Raw genomic sequence first — 22967 nt, 5'->3', positions numbered from 1 at the left:
AGATCGTCGATCCCTGTCGGAGATTATTTCGGGCTTGCCGGGTCAGGACTGAAGTTTTATCACTCCCTCTCGTTCCCATTTCAACACGACGTCACGAACTGTTGACCGTGGTATCTGAAACTTGTCGGAGATGGCACGTATGGAATGACCAAATCGGTGGGCGCCTATGATCATACCCCTTTCCGTCTCATTCAGCTCTCGCCGTCCCCTCATTTTCACTGTTAACGCTCGTGTGGCCGTCGCCTGCTTGTGAATGGTCTTCCCCCCACCACAGGTTCCGTATTTTTTCCGCCAGGACGAGTCCACCTGCCATTCAAGGGGTGTCCGGTCATTAATGGCTAGATAGTGTATGTGGCGATTTTTTTGGAGCCAATCTATATAGAGCCTGTTTTCTGGGTCAATATTTATGTAGCGTGTACTTTCAGGACCAATGTATATGTGTTTGTTTTCTAGGTTTAATGAATATGTGGCGTATTTTTGGACCAATCTTTGCGTGGTATGCTTTCTGGACTAATCTTTGTGTGGCATGCTTTCTGGACTAATCTTTGCGTGGCATGCTTTCTAGACCAATCTTTGCGTGGTATGCTTTCTGGACTAATCTTTGAGTGGCATGCTTTCTGGACCAATTTATTTATTTTTTTCATTATTTTCTGGACCATTTAATATATATGTCGCGAGTACTTTTTGGACTAACATAAATATTGTGTAATTGCGTGATTAATTGAAATATAGCTTATTTTCTACTTTAATCTTTTTGTACATCTTTTTGGACTTGTATATATATATATGCCATGTTTCCTGGACAAATACATGTTTTCTAGAGCAATTTGTATGTGGCGTATTATTTGAGCCAATCCATTTTGGCACTAATTTTGCAACTGCGTACACATCATAGCCAAGCGGACTAATCTGTCAGTCTCATGACTGGCGGAACTGGGGTTCGCATCCCAGTATTGACACCGCAATATTTGCTCCATCCCCTTCAACACACGAAGAATTTCTAGTGTCCGGCACTCTCCAATGCCCATTACCTTACGAAAAGCCGAGCTCTTATATTTAGTTAAATATTTTTTGTGTGCGTTTTTGCAAAATGCTAGTTGTAAATGGTTAAAAAACTGTATAGTTTTGTATTCATGGTTTTATAACCTTTCTAATTGTAAATGATTTCAAAACAATAAAAGTAAAAAATGTTCTTTACCGTAAACTTTACGGTTAATCGGATGGACAGACAGTTGCCAGTTATTTAACCATAATTTTAGAATGAAAATTCTAACAGCGTACGGGACATTTTCTGTACTGATATATTGATAGTTTCACTTTATTTTGCAAACAATTTATGGAGAGGGTTTATTTAAATGTTACAGTCGTACATTCTGGACATGACCTGACGTGTTTGCTTGTACATTAGGAATGTGAAGGTGGATGAATTAAAAGATGACAGTCATGCATTCAGGTTTTGTTCGAATGTCCTTTCTCGTAGGGAGTTCTTGGAGTCTTAAAACTGCTCTTGAAGAAGAAGCTTTGCATCTTCCTGTCGTATCGCTCAAAGGGTTGCCATCCGAATGAGACAGATATGTTCCAGAAGTTTGAGACATCCCTCTGGTGCGGCAGGTGTATCTTTGGTTTGGAGTGCGGCGTAAGACGGAGCGCATATAAGCCTTCCGCAATGCTGTCTGAACCTGTGGAATAAGAATATTTAGGTAAAGAATCTTAGGTATTTAAGAATATTTAGGTAAGTATTTAAGTCGTTAAATGCAACTTTCTTTAGACATCTAAGAATTTTGATAGATTGAGAAATATTTGTGGAACTAGTTAAAAACTGAATAATGTCGCGAAGTCGTCATCTGCAATGTAGATCACGCGTTTACTGTTTATGGTAGGGTCTTCTGCCCAAGAAACTAACTAAAAAGCTAAAATGCATTCGAAGCAATCTACACCTAAATCTGTCTGGGTATAACTCGCGATTAGAAACCTGATTAGAGAGCTTCATGTTTCCCACAAAACTATATATCTTAATAAAAACAAGTTGATATCAAAATAGGGAAGAGTAACAACCAACATTCAAAACTGTTTGTTGTTTCTTATGACCCTTGGACAAGCCAAGAATGCCAGCCATTGGCCTTTGCCAATTAAGTCTGTAATGTGTGCCCTTCGTTTCCAAGAGAGCACCGTAAGGGTAAAAGTACGTCTTAGCTCAGAACTTCCCGGATGGATGGCAGCATCACTCTTTCGTGAGGCCACTTCAAAAATTTTGACGTAGATCTGATTTGGAAGGGAATTTTCGGCAGATCCCTGAACAAATGGTAATTCTCAGGAATCGTCCACAGGACTTTCAATTTTACAGATTTAACAAGTAAGTAAATTGCGTGTACTCTGTAGGTCTTAGAGTGAAGTTGAGAATCAAACACCGGCATTTATGGACCGGAGTCCGACATTCTAGCTACTGGGCTACTACGGCCATTACATTCAAACCTCTGACATGTAGGTTATATATTTAGACATATGTAGGCTACTCTACATTTAATCTACACGTGTTAATTTGGATAAAACTTTCACGTAAACGTTTGGATAAAATGCTGAAAAGAGGTTACTTTTTATTGGCATAAAAATTTTTGACCGACAAAAGGATCTAAAAGGATATTCGAGAGCATTTAAATCACTGGCAAAAAGTTTTTTGAGTTTGACTAGAGAGTTTAATTTACAGTCATAAAATCAGATTATGCCAAAAACAAATTTTCGTGTAATACTTTTACTTAATTTTGATGTAATATTACCTAGTAATTAGCTTTGACTGTAAAAAAGAGTTTCTCAAAATTAAGCAAGCTTCGGACAAAATAGCTTCGAAACAAATTTAGTCGAATTTGAAAGCCCCCATGTATTTATTATAAAGTTTAGTGACATGCTCGATATTGAAATAGCATCTACTGTTTTATTTTGTGTCATCAATTTTGTGCATCTTACTAAAACCCATGTATTAATTGCTGAGCACAGTGACAAGTACAAAATTGAATTGATCCAGAAGACAAGGAAAGTCTTGGATCAGTACCCCCAGAGGTATTGATTTGTTATGGGAACATGGAGGACTTTTGCGACACGACAGATTTACCGTGCGTTAGTCACCATTTACTACACGGGAAGTCTTCGGCTTACGGGGATCGAACCAACGAGCTCTTGGACATGGGCCCAGTGCCCTACCAACCAGGCTATCCCTGCCCAGCCGACCCGCGAAGCGGGTTTGCGGCTTTTCGCGGCCCCCGCGTAACCCAACCTACCCTTTGGAAAAAAAAGAACAAAGGAAAAAAAATGCATTGAGGAAAAAAAAAGTCCTGGTGAAAAAACACCTCATTATCTATTACATAAATAAAACGCCAGATTCTATTCAAGCCATTATGAATTTAATGTAATTAAATAATTCTTCGAATATAATTAGATATTTTTTTAAGCAGTCAATTAATATTCTAGTTTTAATTTGAAATAGACTGAAAGGAACTTTTAATACATTATATATTTTTAATGCCGTTATATAATATATAATAGCTTTATTATAAATGAAATATCAATTAAATAAATTAACTGTCTCTCAGTGACTTTTGATAAGAGTAAAATTGATANATGAATATTATTAACATTTTGTTGGAAAAGTTTTTTGAATTAAGTGAATAGTATTTTTTTTATACATGATATTTTATAGAGGTATCATGATTTTTTCCTAAAAATGTAGGTTTCTTACTGTTTTTTTAATGTTATTTGTTTCTATAATAAAAAATAAAAAAAGTACTTCCAACAATTTTTTCAATATTACCTAATATGTAATAGTTTAAAAGAATTTTGTCATTTTGACAAAATTTCAGACGCGAGGAGTAATATTAAAAAAACATAAAAAATTGAAAAATTTAAATTTTTTAATTTCTTAAATTTTGAAATTTTTTTTTGAAATTTTGTATAAAAGTTGTTTTTAGCAATATAAATGTATCCTGAAAATTTCAAGCAAATCCCTTTATAATTTCAAAAAAAAAAATTTGAAAGCCCTTTGTCTCCTTAATACATTATATATTTTTAATGCCATTATATAATATATAATAGCTTTATTATAAATGAAATATCAATTAAATAAATTAACTGTCTCTCAGTGACTTTTGATAAGAGTAAAATTGATAGAGTGTTTCAATTTAATAAAACTTTAAAAAAAAATAACGAGTTAAGAACAATTATTTGTAAATTGTAATTATGTCACAATACAATAGGTGTAATTATTGAAATTTAGGGCAATATTAGAATTGCTTAAGAGTTCTAATTTTATTCCATAGCATGAACCAGGGGAAAATTCTTTTCAGTACACTTTCATTTAATCCTTATGTTTTAATTATATTTTCTAAAAAATATTCAACTTCATTCGAATAAATATTTAATTGCATTCGGCTTTACGACACGAATTTAATCGGTTGTTAAATTCATTGGATTACTAAAGAGGTGCTACTTATCTGGTGCTTTTTTTTCCTGTGCTGTTTTTTTCCGTTTAATTTTGCAACGGCTGCTTTGAATCAACATTTATAATCTTTTTTTATATTATAATTCAAATTAGGTTTGTAATCCAATTTTCTTCTCTTAATTTTCATTCATTTCGTTAGCTTTAATTTTTCTTTCTTATATTAAATTAAATCTAAGAAACAATAACAATTTGAAACATTTAAGAAACAATAATTCGAAAATATTAGCATTTCCCCCCCAAAAAAAAATATTAAATTTATAATGTTTGCAAATTACTCTTTCATTGAGATATGCATACTTACATTCAGAATGATAAGGTATGTATGAAAATGATAAGGTAGGTAGGTACTATATTTACGTCACACTAAAGCTGCACGATAGGCTATATTATTTTATTTTATGACTGCGTTGGATAACTGACCCAATTTTGAGTTTACAGCTGCCAGTGCTCAACACCGTTGCCTTATAATTTTGAACCCAATACAGAAGACAAAGGAACTCCAGGATCAAGTATCGGAAGAAATTTTGTCCTCGGGGAGAACTTTTTGACGGAACTAATCCTCATTTGCGTTACCTAGAGAGGAAAACCATGAAAAACCACAGCCTAGCGGACAAGGGACTTAGCCTACTATACTTAACCTAGCGGCTTAGGGACTCTATCCCATGATCCGTCTACCACTGAGGATATTTTATGTCAGCACTGAGGTCGGAACGAGTTGGGTGCGGAATTCGACTCAACCAGCCATCGCGGGGATATGAACCCACTTACTTCATTGGGAGGCGAGCGCTCTATTCCCTGAGCCACCACGGCACACGTTGGGCTATTGGCGACTGCCTAGGAAACATCCCTTAGGATGATCGGAAGATGCCATTACAATTTAGAGGGGACGGCACCTCCGCTTGGGTAACCTGATGACATGCGCGTGAAGTCGAGTACTTTATGGTAGAACAGTTTGACCAGTTCTGATAAAGTGCACCTTCGGTCCTTATGCAAGTTGATCAAAGTGGTCACCCACCCGCTTACTAACCGCAGCTCAACTTCGGCGTCCTACTGGGAACAACGTTTTCGCAATCAATCCACTGTGGGACATATGAAGGATGTATAATAGAAATTTTTAATTCCTAATTCTGTTATAATTCAAATTTTTTTTATCTAAATTTAGAGCAAAAATAGTGCATTTTAAAAATTATTTGCATTTCTGTGTACTTACATCATTGTTCATGAAACAATAAAGAACAGATACAAACAGACCCTATAAAAATAGAAAAAAAAATTAAAATCTATCTTATGCAAATAAGTAAAGATAATTATTTGCTATGTATTGGGTAAAAACTATGTTTATTGGGTAAAAAAAGGAAAACAAATTTACACAGCCTTACCTTCATAATCAATTTCAATAAAATTACAAACACATCAAGTTTGGCAAAAATCAGGATTTTTCAAAAATGAATAAATAAATAAAAAATTAAATAAAACGAAATAAAATGAGAATAATCGAATTTATCTTGAATGAAATTGAATTTTTTTATTTAAATCACAATTTTTTTTTCTACCTTTACCGACTAAAACATCCAATAAAGTGTATTAATAATTATCATTTTTTTAAAGAAACAATATAGTTGCAATTTCTTACTAAAATAGTTGATACTATTTAAATATTAAAAACTAATCACTGAATAGATAAAATCAAAATTATGTTTCTTAAGCTCAGCTTGCTAATGAATGTTAAAAATTGTTAGATGATTTGTCAGTTAAATATCTAATGAACAGTAAATTAGTTTAGTTCAGAAAATATAACTAAAGAAAGTTAATCTGGGTAGAAAAAGTCTTGATATACACAGACTATATATCAAACAAGTTTTAAAAACACTGCATTTAAATAAACATAAAAAAATAAACAAGTACAACTGAAATATGTTTTATGCATACATTGCAATTTTATATACATATCCTTTTCTTAGTAAGAAATCTTCATAATCAATGAAATTAGAATTTAAAAAAAACACCCCTAAATAATGTCCTTTTTAATTATAGTGTATAAGAAATATTTGTTTCCTAAATTAATATTTTTAGAAAAAAATCAGTTTATATAAATATTTAAAAAAAAATTACTTTTATTTAAATTAGTGTTTTTTTTAAATAAAATCATGAAAGGGCATGCAAAAAAATGACTTAATTTACATTCATATTTTTTTCATTACTTCTTAGTCAGAAATTAATATTGAAATCAGACAGTTACGAAAATCACCCTTTAAAAAATGTATTTAACAAGGAATTATTTATATTTATAATAATGTTTTTTTAAAAAATTAACTTTATTTAAATTAACGGGATTTAAAGTTGATTTAAATCAATGATTTAAAAAAAAAGTCAAGTGATTTAAATTGGGGCATTAATCAATGATTTTTTAAGAAAAATCAGGTGATTTAAATTGGGGCTTTAATCTATGAGTTTTGAAAAAAAAAATTAGGTGATTTAAATTAGGGTTTTAATCAGAGTTATCATGATTTAAATCAAGTGATTTAAATCATGATAACTATGATGCGAATTATAAATTTTGGAAGTGCTTACCTGTGTTGATTTGACGAAAGCATTAAAAATCATGTAAGCATCTTCTAGTTTTCCGTTGTCTTTCGGATTAACACAAAATATCAAATGTGGTATACCGAGTAGAGGAAAAAGTAGTGCAGTGGCTTTGATTGCTTTCCTGTGTCAAGCAGAAATCAAATTAAAATTGAGTTAATTCAAAATTCATTCAGATATGAAATGATAAAAAAAAACAAATCAAACAACTAAATTAGTAATTTTGGTGCTGCGTTTCTCAGAATTTCTGGCCAGAGAATAGTAAATTTTTAATTTTGATATTTTTTTCAGGTTTCACATACCTGGAATTACCCTGGATTGACGTCCAAATGAGGTGAGCACGCAATCAAACCCAAAATAACACCCATTTTGCCAATTAGTAGAAAAAAATAAAACGACGTATTTAGTCAATTTTTTGTCGAAATGTACAAGTTTAAAAATATTACATGTAATAAGAGGTAGCATAAAAGTTGCGACATACTTCTAGGAGAGTTTGGGTTCATCATCTGGATTAAAACTTCATAGGAACCTTTGCTAGGAAATGTTCTCCTACGCCACTAGGGGCTCTTCCCCTATTATGAACTATTTCTTCATGTACTTCTGAACAGGTCATACTAAAGAAGCAGTAGAGGCTACCCGTCACTTGAACTCTTTTTCTTTGGTAGCTATTTGCCAAAATTTCGATAAAAAATTTTTTTTCTTCTCTTAAATATTAATTTGAGATCTATAATGTGGGAATTTTTTTTCTTCATTTTATACAGGAGCTCTAAAAATATACATTGAGGATTTCGGTTTCAGAATAAGCCGTGTATTCTAAATTGTTTCCGCAGTGGACTTATCGTTAAGACACGGTTCCCAACAGATCACCGAAGTCAAGCATCACTGGCTGTTGTCAGTGTGCGGGTGAGTGACCACTTGGATCAGTCTGCGTAGGGACCGAGGGTGTGCTGATCGATCCTCGTTAATCTGTCCGGTTACCGAAGTCGTCCGGTTACCGAAGCTGGGGTTCTTTTCCCTCTCCAGAAAATCAAAATTGTGATGATATGTCTTCCGATCATCCTCAGGGATGTTCTCCACACCATCGCCAATAGCCCATTTTGCAGCTCTAGTGCGACGTAAATGAACTACAACTATTTTAAATTGTATGTCTGTCGGCTGCAAAAAAAAGTTATTAATGAATAATTACAGAGATATGAGGATAGAGTTTAGTTGTTACCTGCGACCACATGAGTTGACTGCCGACTGAGTGTGAGGCCAGGGACAGTATTTCTGCTGGGGTAGGCCATCATAAAGCGTGCATCTCACTTGGTTAGTATCGGCAGTCAGATGAGTATTACCTTTTGTGACTAAAACTCTTATTATATCTATCAGAAACACGGTATTTACCTGTAACAAAATGTAATGATGCAAGAATTAAGTAAGCAATATTTCAGCGATATATATTTAGTGAAATACCATTGAATTGAAACAATGATTAATTACTGCTGCGTTTCATTTACGCGCACTCAAATAGTTAGTAATATGGTTGTTGTCAATCAGTGGGTTGTAATTAATTAGTGCTGAGTTTTGACGTCACTGGCGATATACACTCGAAATTCGAAATTTCTAGAAAGTTGGAAAGTTGGTAGTTAATTTTCAGAAGAAGCTGGTAGTTATTTTTTACTGTCAGCTCCCTTTTATGAAGAAAAAAAAAGAATCCTAGCTTGTTATTGTAACGAACTTTAATAAAAATTTGTAGATTTGGCCTCTAGTTTGAACGGTTGTTATAGAATGTTTATGAGCTCGTTTGCGGGCTATTCACACATTTTTCCGTAATGGTCACAGCATCAAGCTAGGGGCACAAATGTACCAGATTCTAACCCAGCTTGCAGCATGAAACATTTTTATCGCACTGTGTCTGCCTGGGTGAGCACGCACCTTAACTACTCATTGATAGTTAAATGCACTACACTATTTCCCAGGGTCTTGGTAGCCCATTAGTTAGAGAATTGGCGTCCAGTCCGGAGGGGCTGAGGTTCAATCCTCGACTCCTATAAGAGGCACAGAGTACATCCGATATACGTGATCGTTAAATTTGAGGAATTGAGAGTCCTGTGGTTTGTTGCGCAGCAGTAAAATGGGTTTAGAGACCTGGCGAACTTTTCCTTCCTCTTCAGAAGTCTAAATTGTAGAAGTGGCCTCACGGAAGTGGGATACTGACATCTATCCAATGGGTTCTGAGCTAAGACATACGTTCAGCTTTGTGGTGCTCTTTCAAACGTAACGGCGCATCTTCCTGACTTGGTTTGCAAAGGCCAATGTCTCACGAGCTTGGCTTGTCCAAGGGTCATTAGAAACAACACCTAAGAAATTATGGTGCATTTGTTTTCATTATAAGAAATAAATTTTTTCTAGATTTCTCTTAAAGAATCAAGGGAGGGAACAGTTGTTCGAAAAAGTGATAAAGCTGGAGTTTTGGGAAACCTACGCTTTATCTCTCCCTGCCGTTTTTCGCCAAAACGGGATTCAAGCTGTAATCATTGAATCAGCAATCCAGATATTTAGTAGATCAGTTGATCATTAGTGGTTCGCAAAAACGTTGTTCCTTTCTTTGCCACTAAGTCGATATATTGCAATACAATCCAGTTTGTGACAGGGTATTGAGAGGATTTTTTACAGTCCTAAATTCATACTGAAGTGTAAAATGCATTGTTGGAGATACACTTGCTATTGGACAAGATTTGACAAATTGTTACTTTTTACTCTTCCCCAAAATGGATCAGTACCCCTATAATTTTGACTGAAGTTTCCTTTGGGATTACATGGATATTGTTGACATGATGTTTGTCAAAATAAATCTTACCAATAATGCAGCCAACATGGGTCCCGTGATGACCCAAATAAAAGGGAGATTTCCATATCCAATAAAGCAGGTTGTGTTGTGATATAAATGCATCATAAAGCACCAAATACCAATGCAGAGAGCAGGAATGCCTAAAAAATAGGATTTTTAAAAAAAAATGTAACATTTCTTTTAATCCACATATTGTTTTTACATTTTACTCTTCTTGCAATGTGCTAAAATACGATATAAAAACTAGTTTCTTAATGCAAAGATTTAAGAAACACAGTTATTAATTATATATTGTTTTTTTTTTAAATTCGATTGCTTCATACAATGTTTATAAATATAAGTCAAAAATTGCTTCTAAATGAAAAATTCAATATAAACAATTATCGTTATGCATTGTCTTTTTCTTGTGTTGAAATGTAAGATCATGGTCTGAATTTAAAATACGGGGGCGGCAGGCACAAAACCATCATAGGCCGCCCTGTTCGCCACTTTAATGTTAAATAAAATTAATGACACGAGTTATTGAATTATTTATTACATAAGTAATTTATAACAGAGATGGGCATTTGTCATTCAGAATAATGAATAAAGAATGATGAATAATTATTCAAAATCTGAATAATGAATGATGAATAAAGATTTATTCATTAGTCAGAAATATTTTGAATAAAGAATAAATCATTCATTATTCGTTATTCAGTATCCTTTATTCATTAGTCAAGAATAACTCAATAATTTCACTGGTCAACAAAAATGGGCACGGAATACTTTAATTGACTATGATTATGACAACTACAAATAAAACGTTAATCCTTTATTATCGTTTTCTTTCAAAAACTATAAAAAATTGCGTTTTATAGATTTTAGAACAAAATTTCAAAATGAACTTAAGTAACTAAACTGTTATAAACCTACTTTTTAGCACAACTAAGTATGTTACGCTGGAGTAAGTTAAAATAACATAAAAATAGTCATACCTGTCTTAGTTTTATAGTTTAATTCCTAAAATAAGATGTTTAAGAGCAAACGATGTTTTGCATCTCGTTATAGACAAAGACATATCGATTGCATTTTTTGCTGGTTATTCAAATTTTATTCAGAAAAATTAGTCATGACTAATGAGTTTATTCATCAATCATTATTCAAAATTTTTTATACATTTGAGTAATGAATGATGAATAATGACTAAATTTTCATATGAATAATCATTCAGAATAAATTTATTCTGAATAAATTTAGTCATGAATAAAATTTTCGTGCATGAAGCCCATCACTGATTTATAACATACTAATAAATTTGAACTTATATTTGTTTCAATTTTTGTTTACTCAGCATTCTAATCGATATTTAAGGAATAGTACTAAAACAATATTTGTAACAATTAGAGGACCAAAATATTTAAATTATGACTGTCAAAATATTTACAATTATGGATGATTCTTTGTGATATTAATTTTGTGACATTAACAGTTTTAATTTTTTAAAAAAAAGGTATTCGATCATTCAGCTGAAAGGAAAATATTGAAACGAAACAGTGAATGTTGCTTTACCCCATCCAATGCAGTAGTAGGTTTTGAAGGGAGCATCCTGCTTAAATATGTTGATGGTGACACGACTGTGCAGAAGAAGACCTTCCACAAACATCCAATTTATACTTGACATTCCCGAATACATTTGTAGCACCAGTACACTCTTGCACAGCCACTCCTGGAAAATAAAATAGTATAGATACTTTGAATACCATAAAATACTTTGTTGTCAATCACCATAGAAGCAATATTTTCATAAAATACCTTTTAGAATACCATCTATCCACTACTTTCATATGACCTCTTTTCCCAGTTTCTATATTTTAATAACCATTTCAGGAACACCCCGGATTTTTAATCTCAGTCATATGACTTCTAAACTATCTGAGATGACCGGGATACCCTGGTAGGCAGGGAGCTGATGGACACGAGTTCATGAAAACGATAGTTCGAATCCAAGCAGCCGAAGACTCCCCGTGTAGTAGTAAATGGTGACAGGCGTAAGTTAAATCTGTCGGGTCACAAAGTATACCATGTTCATATAGCAAATTATACCTCTGTGGGGTATTGAATTGGAGATGGATCGTTCTCCGATTCAGGTCAAAATTACGATCTGTGGATAAATGAAGGGATGTATGAATGGGTCTGCCCTATATACGGGAGCGATTTATGAGTGTGGCAGAAATCGAATTCTTGGCCATAGATGGCGCCACTGGAAAACAAGATCAATCACACCAATTGCCTTAATGACTAACTACAGGAAATGATATTTCCAATGAAATTCCACTTTAAAGAATTTCCACTGAATATGACCTCCTGATTTGAAGTAAAGGTTTTACCACCAAAGAAAATTTCGTCGAGATCTTAACTTTCTTGTAGAATGTTGTCTTCATGAGTGATGATCATATATGGCAACGTTACTTTTAAAAAGTAACGAGTAAAAGTACAAGTATTTTTACTAAAAGGAACGAGTAAAAAGTAAAAAGTTCTTATTTTAAAAAGTAACGAGTAAAAAGTACNACGTGCATCAGTCACCATTTACTACACGGGGAGTCTTCGGCCGGCGAGGATCGAATCCACGACCTCTTGGATATGGGCCCAGCGCCCTACCGACCAGGTTATCCCGGCCCTCATATAACAAATTATACCTCTGTGGGGTACTGAATTGGAGATGGATCGTTTTCCGATTCAGGTCAAAATTACGATCTGTGGATGAATGAATGGATCCGCCCTATATACGGATGCGATTTATGAGTGTGGCAGAAATCGAATTCTTGGCCATAGATGGCGCCACTGGAAAACAAGATCAATCACACCAATTGCCTTAATGACTAACTACAGGAGATGATATTTCCGATGAAATTCCACTTTTAAGAATTTCCACTGAATATGACCTCCTGATTTGAAGCAAAGGTTTTACCACCAAAGAAAATTTCGTCGAGATCTTAACTTTGTTGTAGAATGTTGTCTTCATGAATGATGATGCTGTTCAAAAATGAGTAATTTTTTTGGCGTTTGAGAAGCGAATATCAGACGTCAAAGAGCGAAGTCAAAATTTTCTCAGAATTCCGTCAAAATTCCCTCAGAACATGTGGAACCCATCTAGCGAGTTTTGAGATTATACTTAGGTGTTCCAATGATTATGAATAGTCCAAATTTGATAAATTTAATTTCATGAGTTGTTATTTGCCGGTTTGCCTTAATTAATTTCGTTATTATGTCTTCATCAACTTCAACAGGCTTTCCGGAGCGTAGAGCATTTTCCTCAAAATTGGCAGATCAAAATTTTTCTAACCAGTTTTGTCACCGGCGTAATCTCAAAGCACTTTTTCGATATACATCGGAGAATTTCTTTCTTGCTTGAACGGCGTTTTTACTTTTCCGATTGCAAGAAAGAAAAATACAATCGGACCTCTATATAACGAAGTCACTAAATCCCCAAAGTAAGTTCGTTATATGGAGAATTCGTTAAATGGAATATCACTTTTTGAAATACTCAAGCAACACAAAACAGGTTTTAAATTCATAAACACTAGACATAATTTAAGCAGCAATTGAAACACCTTTATCTTGTTAACTAGCATCTACAATTTATTTCATGAATCTTAACCATAAAAAAATCTGCATTGAAGGCAAGAATAGAGCAAAACATTATCCAGTCATGCTACATACATTTTCAACTAAAAAAAAAACTAAATTTACGTATAGAATTATATCTGTATTTATTATAAAAGTAATTTTTTACATACATTACCACATGCGTTCGTAAATTTAATTTCTACTGATAAAATCTGTTAATTTTGTCTGAATTTTTCGATTGGAAGGCAAGCAAAAAGAGAAAGGGATATTACTGCTCTCTCTAAAAGTTAAGTGGCTACAAAAATCAATTCAGTGTCATTTTCCCCAGAAAATGAGTAAACAATTTTGAAATGTGGGCCAAGAAGAAATGGGGATGTCAAGAAATGGGGAAAGTGGATCTCAAAGAAAAGTTCGTTAAATAGAAAATTCACTTCGCTATTTGAAAGCTATTTTACGAAATGTTCCAAAATGTTCTTGATACCTCGAAAAAAATCTCAAAATCGAGAAATTCGCAAAATGGAAGTTCGTTAAATAGAAGTCCGACTGCATGTGCCGAAAATGTTGCTTTCCGCTTTCCACACTTGAATGGACATCAACCAAAAATTATTGCATAGAATCAGTCGAACTTCTTCACAAGCAAGCCTTGCTATGTGTCAGCTGTTAAAATATATACTGATTATGAAGCTTAAGTTGGAAATTGACAGTGAAAATATACAATTAAGTCCTCAGTTGAGAATAGAAGAAATTGCTTTCCGAATGATCTAATATGCATACAGGTCTACCATGGTTCAGGAAAAAACAGCGAAATTAGCATTTGTATTGAAACAGCTGAACTGTTACTTTAATCTAACAGAGGAGACGAGAGGTAATAGCGTATCATGTCTGACACCAGCTCTGAAGGAAGTCGCTTTCAGCTAGGACGGTAACTCATTTCGTAATAGCCAAACAGTATATTTCAGTCACAAAATAAAAAAAAATTGGAAAATATTTTTTAAAAAAAAATCATTTTTCTGAAAATGCACTTTGGTACTTAAGGAAAAAAAATCGTGCACAAAAATGACGCAAATTTTTCCGAATTACCATCAAATCGTTTTAAATTGTAATAAAAGCATATTTATTAGGAATTAAAGTAAAAAAATTCATTTTTTTTTTAAAAAAATGTTGAAATGAATTTTTTTAGAACATACGATTAAAAAAAACATGTTTAGAGTTTATTTGCAAAAAATAACAAAAATACTTCATTACATAAAAATACTTTAAACTTTTAGTTTAACAAGAACAAAAAAAGTTACTGATAAACTAGCGATAAAGTGGAAAGGTGAACATCCGTTTTAAATCCGGAAACAGATGAGTCGATTAGGTGTCAGGGGTATTAAGTGTTAGCCAGACGATATACGCTATTCATTTTGCCCGTTAATTTTCCGCTCCTTATCTTTACACCCCTATTTGCTTGAGGTTTTTCAATTCGCCCTTGGCTTAGCCAGTTTTTCATATTACGCGTGGGCTATCAAAATCTATGAAAAACTAATATGAGAAACAAAATATATGAAATATTTAATGAGAAACTTTAAGAGAATAACTTTAAGAGAATATAATTTGGTATATGTTTTTCCCTTGTCAAAAAATAGTTTTGTTTGGCGTCCTTTTTTTTCGCTCGAAATGGTCGATGATATTTATGCAAGTAATGAGACGTTTTATTCTAAAAACATGTGAATGCGTCATAAAACAAGTACGAAATACTCTGGGGGTATGAAAATACTTATTTCTGTGAGATTAAGTCATTGATAAAGCAATAATTAAATGAAATGAAATATAATTACTCATGTACAAAAGAAATGCTTTCTTTGAATAAAATCGAACAAACATATTTTTATTTTTGAATTACCGTATCTCTGTAAGAAACATTCAGCAAAACAGGAGAGGATATTACAATGAGTAACACGAGATTGAGGAGTAATGCAAACGATAAATTTCGATGTACTTTTAAGCGGCTACACTTTAGGCAACTGAAATAGAAAAATATATAAAAATTCAAATAAAATAAACGATATCAATAATATTGCAGATATCAATAATAAGTATCTAAGAAGAGTTTTTACTTAAGGTTTTGAAGATTAATAAAGTTGAAAAGTTTAAAGGTTCATAAAATAGTGCAAACAATTTTTAACTATACGAGACCAGTGTTTTAAAAGTACAAATAAATACAGATTAATACAACCTTTTTGAACTTTTTAAGCTTTGGAACGGGTTTGTGTTTGATTAACAAGTTTCTCTTTTCGTATTTAGGTCATTATATTGTCGGAGCATCAAACGTACAGTTCTCTGAAACTTTAGGCATTGATTCAGGAACTTTTCATGATATTTTTAATCAACATTAATTGTGTTCTCTAATATTTGTAGTAGAAACTTTTTTTGACAATAACCATTATTATTATTTCAAAACTGTCATTTATAAAAATATAATTGCATTCTCTATTTTTTTTNTTTTTTTTTTTTTTTTTTTTTTTTTTTTTGTACAAAAATTTGAAATGTTATCTTTATCGAAACCGGCATTTATAAAAATAACGATAATTATGTCCATTATTATTTGTAACTGAAACTTTTCCTGATAATAACCATTATTATTATTTCAAAACTGGTATTTATATTAAAAAAAAAATTATTACATTTCACATTTCTTAGTTCGTCAACTTGAAATATTTTCTTTATTAAAATCAGTGTTTATAAATATAGTGATAAATGTGCTGTTTATTATTTATAACAGAAACTTTTCTTGACAATAATCATTATTACAGTTTTTATTTCAAAACTGGCATTCATAAAAAATGCATCGTATTTTCTGGGTTTTTTTGTTCAAGAACTTGAAATGTTATCATTATCAAAACTAGGCATTTTAAAAAATAATGATAATTATGCTGTTTAATATTTGTAACAGAAACGTTTTTATGACAATAATGATTATTATTATAATTTCAAAATTAGCATTTATAAAAAAGATTATTGCATTTTCTATTTCTTGGTACGAGAACTTGAATAGTTATCTTTATTGAAACCGGCATGTATAAATATAACGATAATTGTGTTCTTTATCATTTATAACAGAAACCTTTGCCATTAATAAACATAATTATTGTTTTTTACTTCAAAACAGACATTCATAAAAAATTCATTGTTTTTTCTGTTTTTTTATTTTATTTAAGAACCTGAAAGGTTATCAGTGTCAAAACTGGCATTAAAAATAATGATAATTGTGTTTTTTATTGTATGTAACAGAAACATTTTCCTGAGAATAAACATTATTTTTATTGTTATAATTATTATCATTATTATTTTTGCTATTATTTCAAAATTTATATTTATAAAAAAAATTTGATTCTCTATCAGGAACTTGTCATAATATTACATATAATTTAGTTTGCATTTAAAAAAAACATAAATAAATATCACGTAGTTAAATATTTTTCTTTCTTTTCTATTTTTCAAAATCATAAGATTTATAAATAGATCTCAAACTTACTTAAAATAGAAAAATATAAAGAGTGATACAGATAGTGCAATGATAGAGATGATGGAACATATAACAACGATGAGGGCAACAACAGTAGGGGTCCAGGGCTCCGGGTAAATCGTCTGGAATAAAGCATAATACTTTTAATGCTCAGTAATTTAATGTAGATTTATGAATGCAAAGAGTATACTCAAATATTATGTTAGTTATAAATACTAATCTCAAATGTAACCCAACAAATGGCTCAATTTCATTAAAATTAACGGATTCTTGTAATTTTTAAAAGTAAAAGATTATAAAGCATTCGTAATAAAGTAATATTTTGTTTTATAACCGTCGTTGAACAGCCGAACCAATTTTTTTGGGTTTACTACTACTAATGTTCAACACCGTAGTCTTGTCATTTTGAACCCATTCCAGAAGACAAGGAAACTCCTGGATCAAGTGTTGGGAGAAAGTTTGCCTTCGTGGAGGACTTTTTTATGGAACTAACCCGCATTAGCGTTACAGGAAGAGGAAGACCACGAGAAACTCCCACGGTTAGCCTGATGGCAAGGAGATTCTAACTCATAATCCGTCTACCACTGAGTATATTTTACGTCAGCACTGTAGTCGATGCAAGCCGGATGCGGATTCGTATCGACCAGCCATTGCAGGAATTCGAACTCGGTTCACCTTATTGGAGGGCGAATGCTCTGTCCCCTGAGCCATCACGGCTCAAATATTCGTAATATTAAAGTATTCAAACAACTTATGGTATGTTTGATGTAAGTTATGATAAAAATATGATATGAATAAACTTACACTGATAAACATAATGGCACAAACATCTGTATTTAAGTAGCAACACTTATTTTAAGGTTTTTCTTAAGATTGACTTAAGCATAAAATGAAGTTAATTTCATTAGCATTTAATGATATATAATTGGGCTTTTGCACTTCAAGAAGAAGAAGATCACTGATACCAACACGTGTATTTTATTGCAGCCGTGATAGATTTTTGTTTAGGGTACTTGGTAACTTCGATGCAAAATTAGTTTGTTCATGTACCCCATGTCTTTGTGCCTGTCTTTGTGTTAAATAAGAAATATATAATGAAAGAACTGAAATCTTTGCGAAAGAATATAGAATGTGTCTTTGAGAGGATTGTTACTTGATGAGCTTGGCTTTCTTGAAATAGAATTCAAAGAACAGTTGATAACATAAACAAATGCAATGTTTCAACTACCAATCAGGATCGATACCCACACTTCATCACTTGCAGGTATTCCATTAAACGAAAACCTAATTCTATACCTATATAAATTCCTATATATGACCTATATAAATTCCGAGCATTTTTGCTGAAGAGTTTAGATCACTTTGGAACTGAAAACTTGCGAGCGACGTCACTGGTAGGTCATCCTATCAGGTCCGACACGCACGCACAAAGTCACTTGCAGTTCTCCAATTAAGTCGATCCGAGAATTGATTCAGCATCGACTTAAGTCCAAGACTTTAAGTTGTAACGTTAACACGTCATGTATAACCACGTGATTAGATACAGCCACGTGATTAGTTACAAGTACCCAATTGGTTACATCCATTTGTCAAGGCAATTGTAGGTACCCCGTATCTGGATATTTAACCAATCTATGAAGCACGGGCAATTGTTTCCATTTTCGTGTCAACTGGTGAATAGCTTCTGGCCTTTGGGAATAACTATACAAGTTAAACAATTGTGTAAAACCATTTTATAACGGTATAGGCCCTATCAAATTGATGTTTTTGTGGTTGAAACGCTCATTATGAACTTTAACTTGATAAATGAATGTACAGATTGAGTAATTTTACCCTTTTATTGCAGAAATATATTTTCTGACGAATTTGGTAACGTCTTTATTCATAATAAGCCAAACTTATAAAAATTTATTCTGCACCTTTATGATACTTTTAAATTACAGTAAACTTAAGTTGAAAACGGTTATTAAATACACATATTAAACATTATATGAGCATTTTTTATTTGCCTAACAACTGGAAAAAAATGTAAAAACTTAACAAGCAATGAGTTTTAAATCAACAAAACAGTAAGAAAAAGGAAAGAAATAAAAGCACATTATTATTTTGTTAATTTTTTTAAGAAATAAAAAAAGATCTGTGATTTTAAACCAGGGACCATTTAAACCATGAAACCTTTATACCATGAGCCATTAAAACTTACGGAAGTTAAGCATCAGTATGGTATGATGTCTAATAGAGATTCAAATATACCTTTTATATTCATTGCATGAGCTATAGTACTTAAAGTCAATCCTCTCTGACTTCATCACGACGATTTTCTTGAAGTTTTTCCCAACTTAAATGACTATAGACCCTCTATCAACGCTTAACGGAAACTGTTAGTTAATTCAATAGATGTGAATAGTTGACACACAACGGAATATTATGTAGTGCGTTTGTCATATTTTTCATTTAGTTCTACGCTATTATATTTGTCGCATGAATGAGTAATAATTCTTCATGATTTATTGCTTTAAATTTTAGTTTTTATGCTTTATTTCAATCAAAATTATTAAATTAAGATTGCCTGAATTTATGCTGAAATATTTTCATATTGTGCATTTATGTAGAAACACAAAATTTCTAATCAACTCCAAGTAATTTATTTTACATTTTAGTTCAGAAATGCGTAAAAAAATATTTCTTTCATATTTAATTTACTCCTGTCTTTTTCTATTCCTTCATATAATAAATTCTATCACAAACAGAGAAAGGAAAATAATCTACATTAATGACGCTTTTCCGTATTTATTAATTTATTCTTACATTAGTTTAAGAAGATTAAAGGTGCGTTTCATCCACTTAAATTCAGCGTTGAAATAAATATAAGAACAAAAAAAAACTGATGAGAAACAAAAATATTTAAAATATATCGTAATTTTCGTTTCAAAATGTATTTTTTTCTTCATTAACAAGCGACATTCTTAATGAATTTAAAAGGATTTCAAACTACTAAAATAAAACAAATGACGAAACGATTATAAAGAACTTTGCAAATTCAATTGGGTATACTATAGCCTACGTCACATGTTGTGTTATTACTACTAAATTTAACCCATGAACGGCATTTTCTGCGAGCCTAACGTTTCCGAAGTGTTTGATCGTTTAAATAGCTGCTCGCCAGATTTTATTGCATTATAAAGAAAAGTAATTGATATTCGATTTTTGATTAATAATTGATTTATGTGGATAGTGGCATTTATGTGGATAGTGACATAGAATTTAGCATTGCGTCATGGTAAATGTTATTCCTACTAAGTGGAAGTAGTTGTGTTTTTTTATATTATACCCAATTAGGTATATTGTAGCAGGTCGCGTTATTTTTGTTAAATTTAACCAGTAAATGGCAACTAACCTGAAAGAAATAGAAAATCGTTTGCAGCAGTCTCATTTTTATCAATAGCGAGTTCTAAGCCAATGTCTAACTGAAATTTTTAAACGTCTTCCAAGATCTAACTGAAATTTTTAAGCGATATTTTGGATTAGGGGCTAAAATTGTTCCTTTCATCCATTCTCCAAATTTCAGGACAATAGAACAACCAGTTAAGCAGTTCTAGCAGGGTTGTCTACACAAACTCCACACTTTATTTTAATTGAGTAAAAAATAATTTAAACGAAAAGTATTTACGTTTCAAGTAAGTATTACATTGATCTAATTTTAAATAAATCATACATAGCATTGTTTCTACAAACTGTCATATTATCCAAATCATTATTCAATTCTTTTGGATTTAATGAAAATAACTGCAAGCTACATAGAAATAAAATTGACGAACAAATAATACATTCTTCTATTATACTGAAAATTCTCACAGCTCGTTAAAATGAAGTTTTTCTTTTCGTTGATCTTTCGTCGTTTTAAAGAAATAGCTCGAAGCACATTTTTATTTTATTCTTCGAACAAAGCTCTATAGTTAGCTTATACTTTTTTACTTACAGCTTATAACAAATGACAAAACAGATTTCGTTTTTTTTTTTTGTATAAAGTGTTTCAATCTTAAAACAAGTATTACAGCAAAAGTAAAGTGAAAATATTGGTTATATTCTTTATTTATATTTAATATAGCGATATATATAATTGGGGTAATTTGTTAATAATTAATTTTGCCCAATTATTCGCCATAATTGCACAGTTGTAAAACTTTTTTTTACAGAGCTTAAATCAGAACTATTTGTGAGTAAATATCCTATAATAGCTAGCCTTTAAATAATTTTTTTTTTACCTTTTTATATTTTTTACTTACTTAATCAATACTATTTGCATAAATTTCTCATAGTTGGCATATAAATAACATCTTATTTCACCTTTTCATATTTTTTACCCTCTTAATTTTAACTATATGCGTACAATCCCATAGTTAGTCTATAATTAACATTTTTCGTCATTTTTTTTTCCTTGTTCACTTAATCAAAACTATTTGTGTGAATATCTCATAGTTAGCTTATAAATAACATTTTATTTCACATTTTATATTTTTTATTCGTTTAATCAGAACTATTTGTGTGAAACTCCAATCGTTGGACCATAAATATTTTTCAGTTACTTGACCTGAACTAACTGCGTAAAAACTTCACAGTTAGCCTAAAAAATAATATTTTTTGTCACATTTTCATGGTTTTTATTCTCTTAATCCGAACTATTTTATTTTATGATTGTCGTTGAACAGCCGAGGGAATTTTCAGTTTACGACTACCAATGTTCAACTCCGTAATTTTGAACCTAATCCAGAAGACAAGGGAACTCATGGATTAAATATTGAGAGAAATTTACCTTCGTGGAGGACTTTTTGAACTTAGAACTAACCCTCATTTGTGTTACGTGGAGAGGAAAACAGCGAAAACTTCTCACTGTTAGCCTCACTGCAAGGGGACATTCACACATGATCCGTCTACCACTGAGGACATTTTAAGTCAGCTCTGTGGTCGGTGCGAACCGGATGCGGAATTCGTATCGACCTACCATTACTGGAATTTGAGCCCGGTTCACTTGATTGGAAGGCGAATGGTCTATCCCCTGAGCCATCACGACTGAATCTGAACTATTTGTATAAAAATCTCATAGTTAGCTTGTAAATAAAATTTTTAATCTTTTTTTCTTAAACTTTTTTTTTAGTATGTTGGAAAGCTGAAAGTAGTAAACATAATTTTTCTCCTTCCGAAAATGGCCCTCTTCCTTAAAAACTTTGTACAAACTTAAATAATCCCTCCGAAAATGCCACTCTTCTTTAAAAACTTTGTACAAACTTAAATAATCCCTCCGAAAATGGCACTCTTCCTTAAAAACTTTGTACAAACTTAAATGATCACCTTATTTATTTAATCTTACAAAACACTAAACTTAATTTCAATGCTGAGCACTAAATTGTAATAATTTCTGTTCAAAATTTTGAACAGTAGTATGAAGGATTTTCACTTTCAAGTGTGTCAAAAAAAGTGATAAATCGATAGGAATAGATTTCTTTCTCAAATGCTTTTCAATCATTTTGGACTGAAACTAAAACAAGTTTTCTAAATGGTTCGAACTTTTATTCTGAAGGAAATATAGATTTTTGATATTAAAATAATTTCAAATAACTATTTCAAACTCATATTCAGCGTTTCAATATCTCTTATTTATTTCCTTCAATAAGCAACGTTCATTTGCTAAAAAAAAAACAGTAAAGTCAAAGCTACCAGAATATGATAAAATTTTCCGTGTTTCTAGTGCTATAAGAACTGCAAGAAGAGCGGAAATTTTTTCCGAAGTGTTTTGGTAATGATTTTGGTAAAATTAACAATAAAAGATTGTTTTTTATAATGTGTGTTAAAATTTGGTATATGAGGTAAAATTTGGTAATTTTATCGTAACGCTTTAAAGCACGGGATAAAAATCACTTGAATTTAGATTTCAGTTTTGTTTTTTT

General features: G+C 31.8%; 2 protein-coding genes across 2 annotated transcripts in view; both read right to left on the bottom strand.

Annotated features, from left to right (window-relative positions):
- LOC139426772 (growth hormone-releasing hormone receptor-like) overlaps positions 1–22967 on the bottom strand; it is a gene marked incomplete at its 3' end in the record, with an annotated part of 256063 nt that overhangs the window by 98604 nt on the left and 134492 nt on the right.
- On the bottom strand, positions 1297–22087 carry LOC107454414 (corticotropin-releasing factor receptor 1). The gene is made up of 9 exons (XM_043044134.2): positions 22025–22087; positions 17032–17144; positions 15400–15520; positions 11457–11613; positions 9915–10045; positions 8289–8458; positions 7061–7196; positions 5700–5741; positions 1297–1679 (listed from the first exon to the last, which is right to left on the bottom strand). The coding sequence occupies exons 1-9, from the start codon at positions 22085–22087 to the stop codon at positions 1428–1430; spliced, it is 1185 nt and encodes a 394-aa protein (XP_042900068.1). The 3' UTR covers positions 1297–1427.

This window comes from Parasteatoda tepidariorum, chromosome 10, assembly GCF_043381705.1.
Source record: "Parasteatoda tepidariorum isolate YZ-2023 chromosome 10, CAS_Ptep_4.0, whole genome shotgun sequence".
In the NCBI taxonomy this organism is placed as follows: domain Eukaryota; kingdom Metazoa; phylum Arthropoda; class Arachnida; order Araneae; family Theridiidae; genus Parasteatoda; species Parasteatoda tepidariorum.
This window is presented reverse-complemented; position numbering and strand designations above follow the sequence as displayed.

Bases quoted from the DNA above. Each gene is read 5' to 3' on its own strand.
- LOC107454414 (XM_043044134.2), bottom strand. From the start codon at position 22,087: ATGGCTCAGGGGATAGACCATTCGCCTTCCAATCAAGTGAACCGGGCT. The intron at 10,046-11,456 runs GTAAAGCAACAT...CCTATTTTTTAG, and splicing joins CTACTACTGCATTGGATGGG to GCATTCCTGCTCTCTGCATT. The intron at 8,459-9,914 runs GTAAGATTTATT...ATTTTGTTACAG, and splicing joins CCATGTTGGCTGCATTATTG to GTAAATACCGTGTTTCTGAT.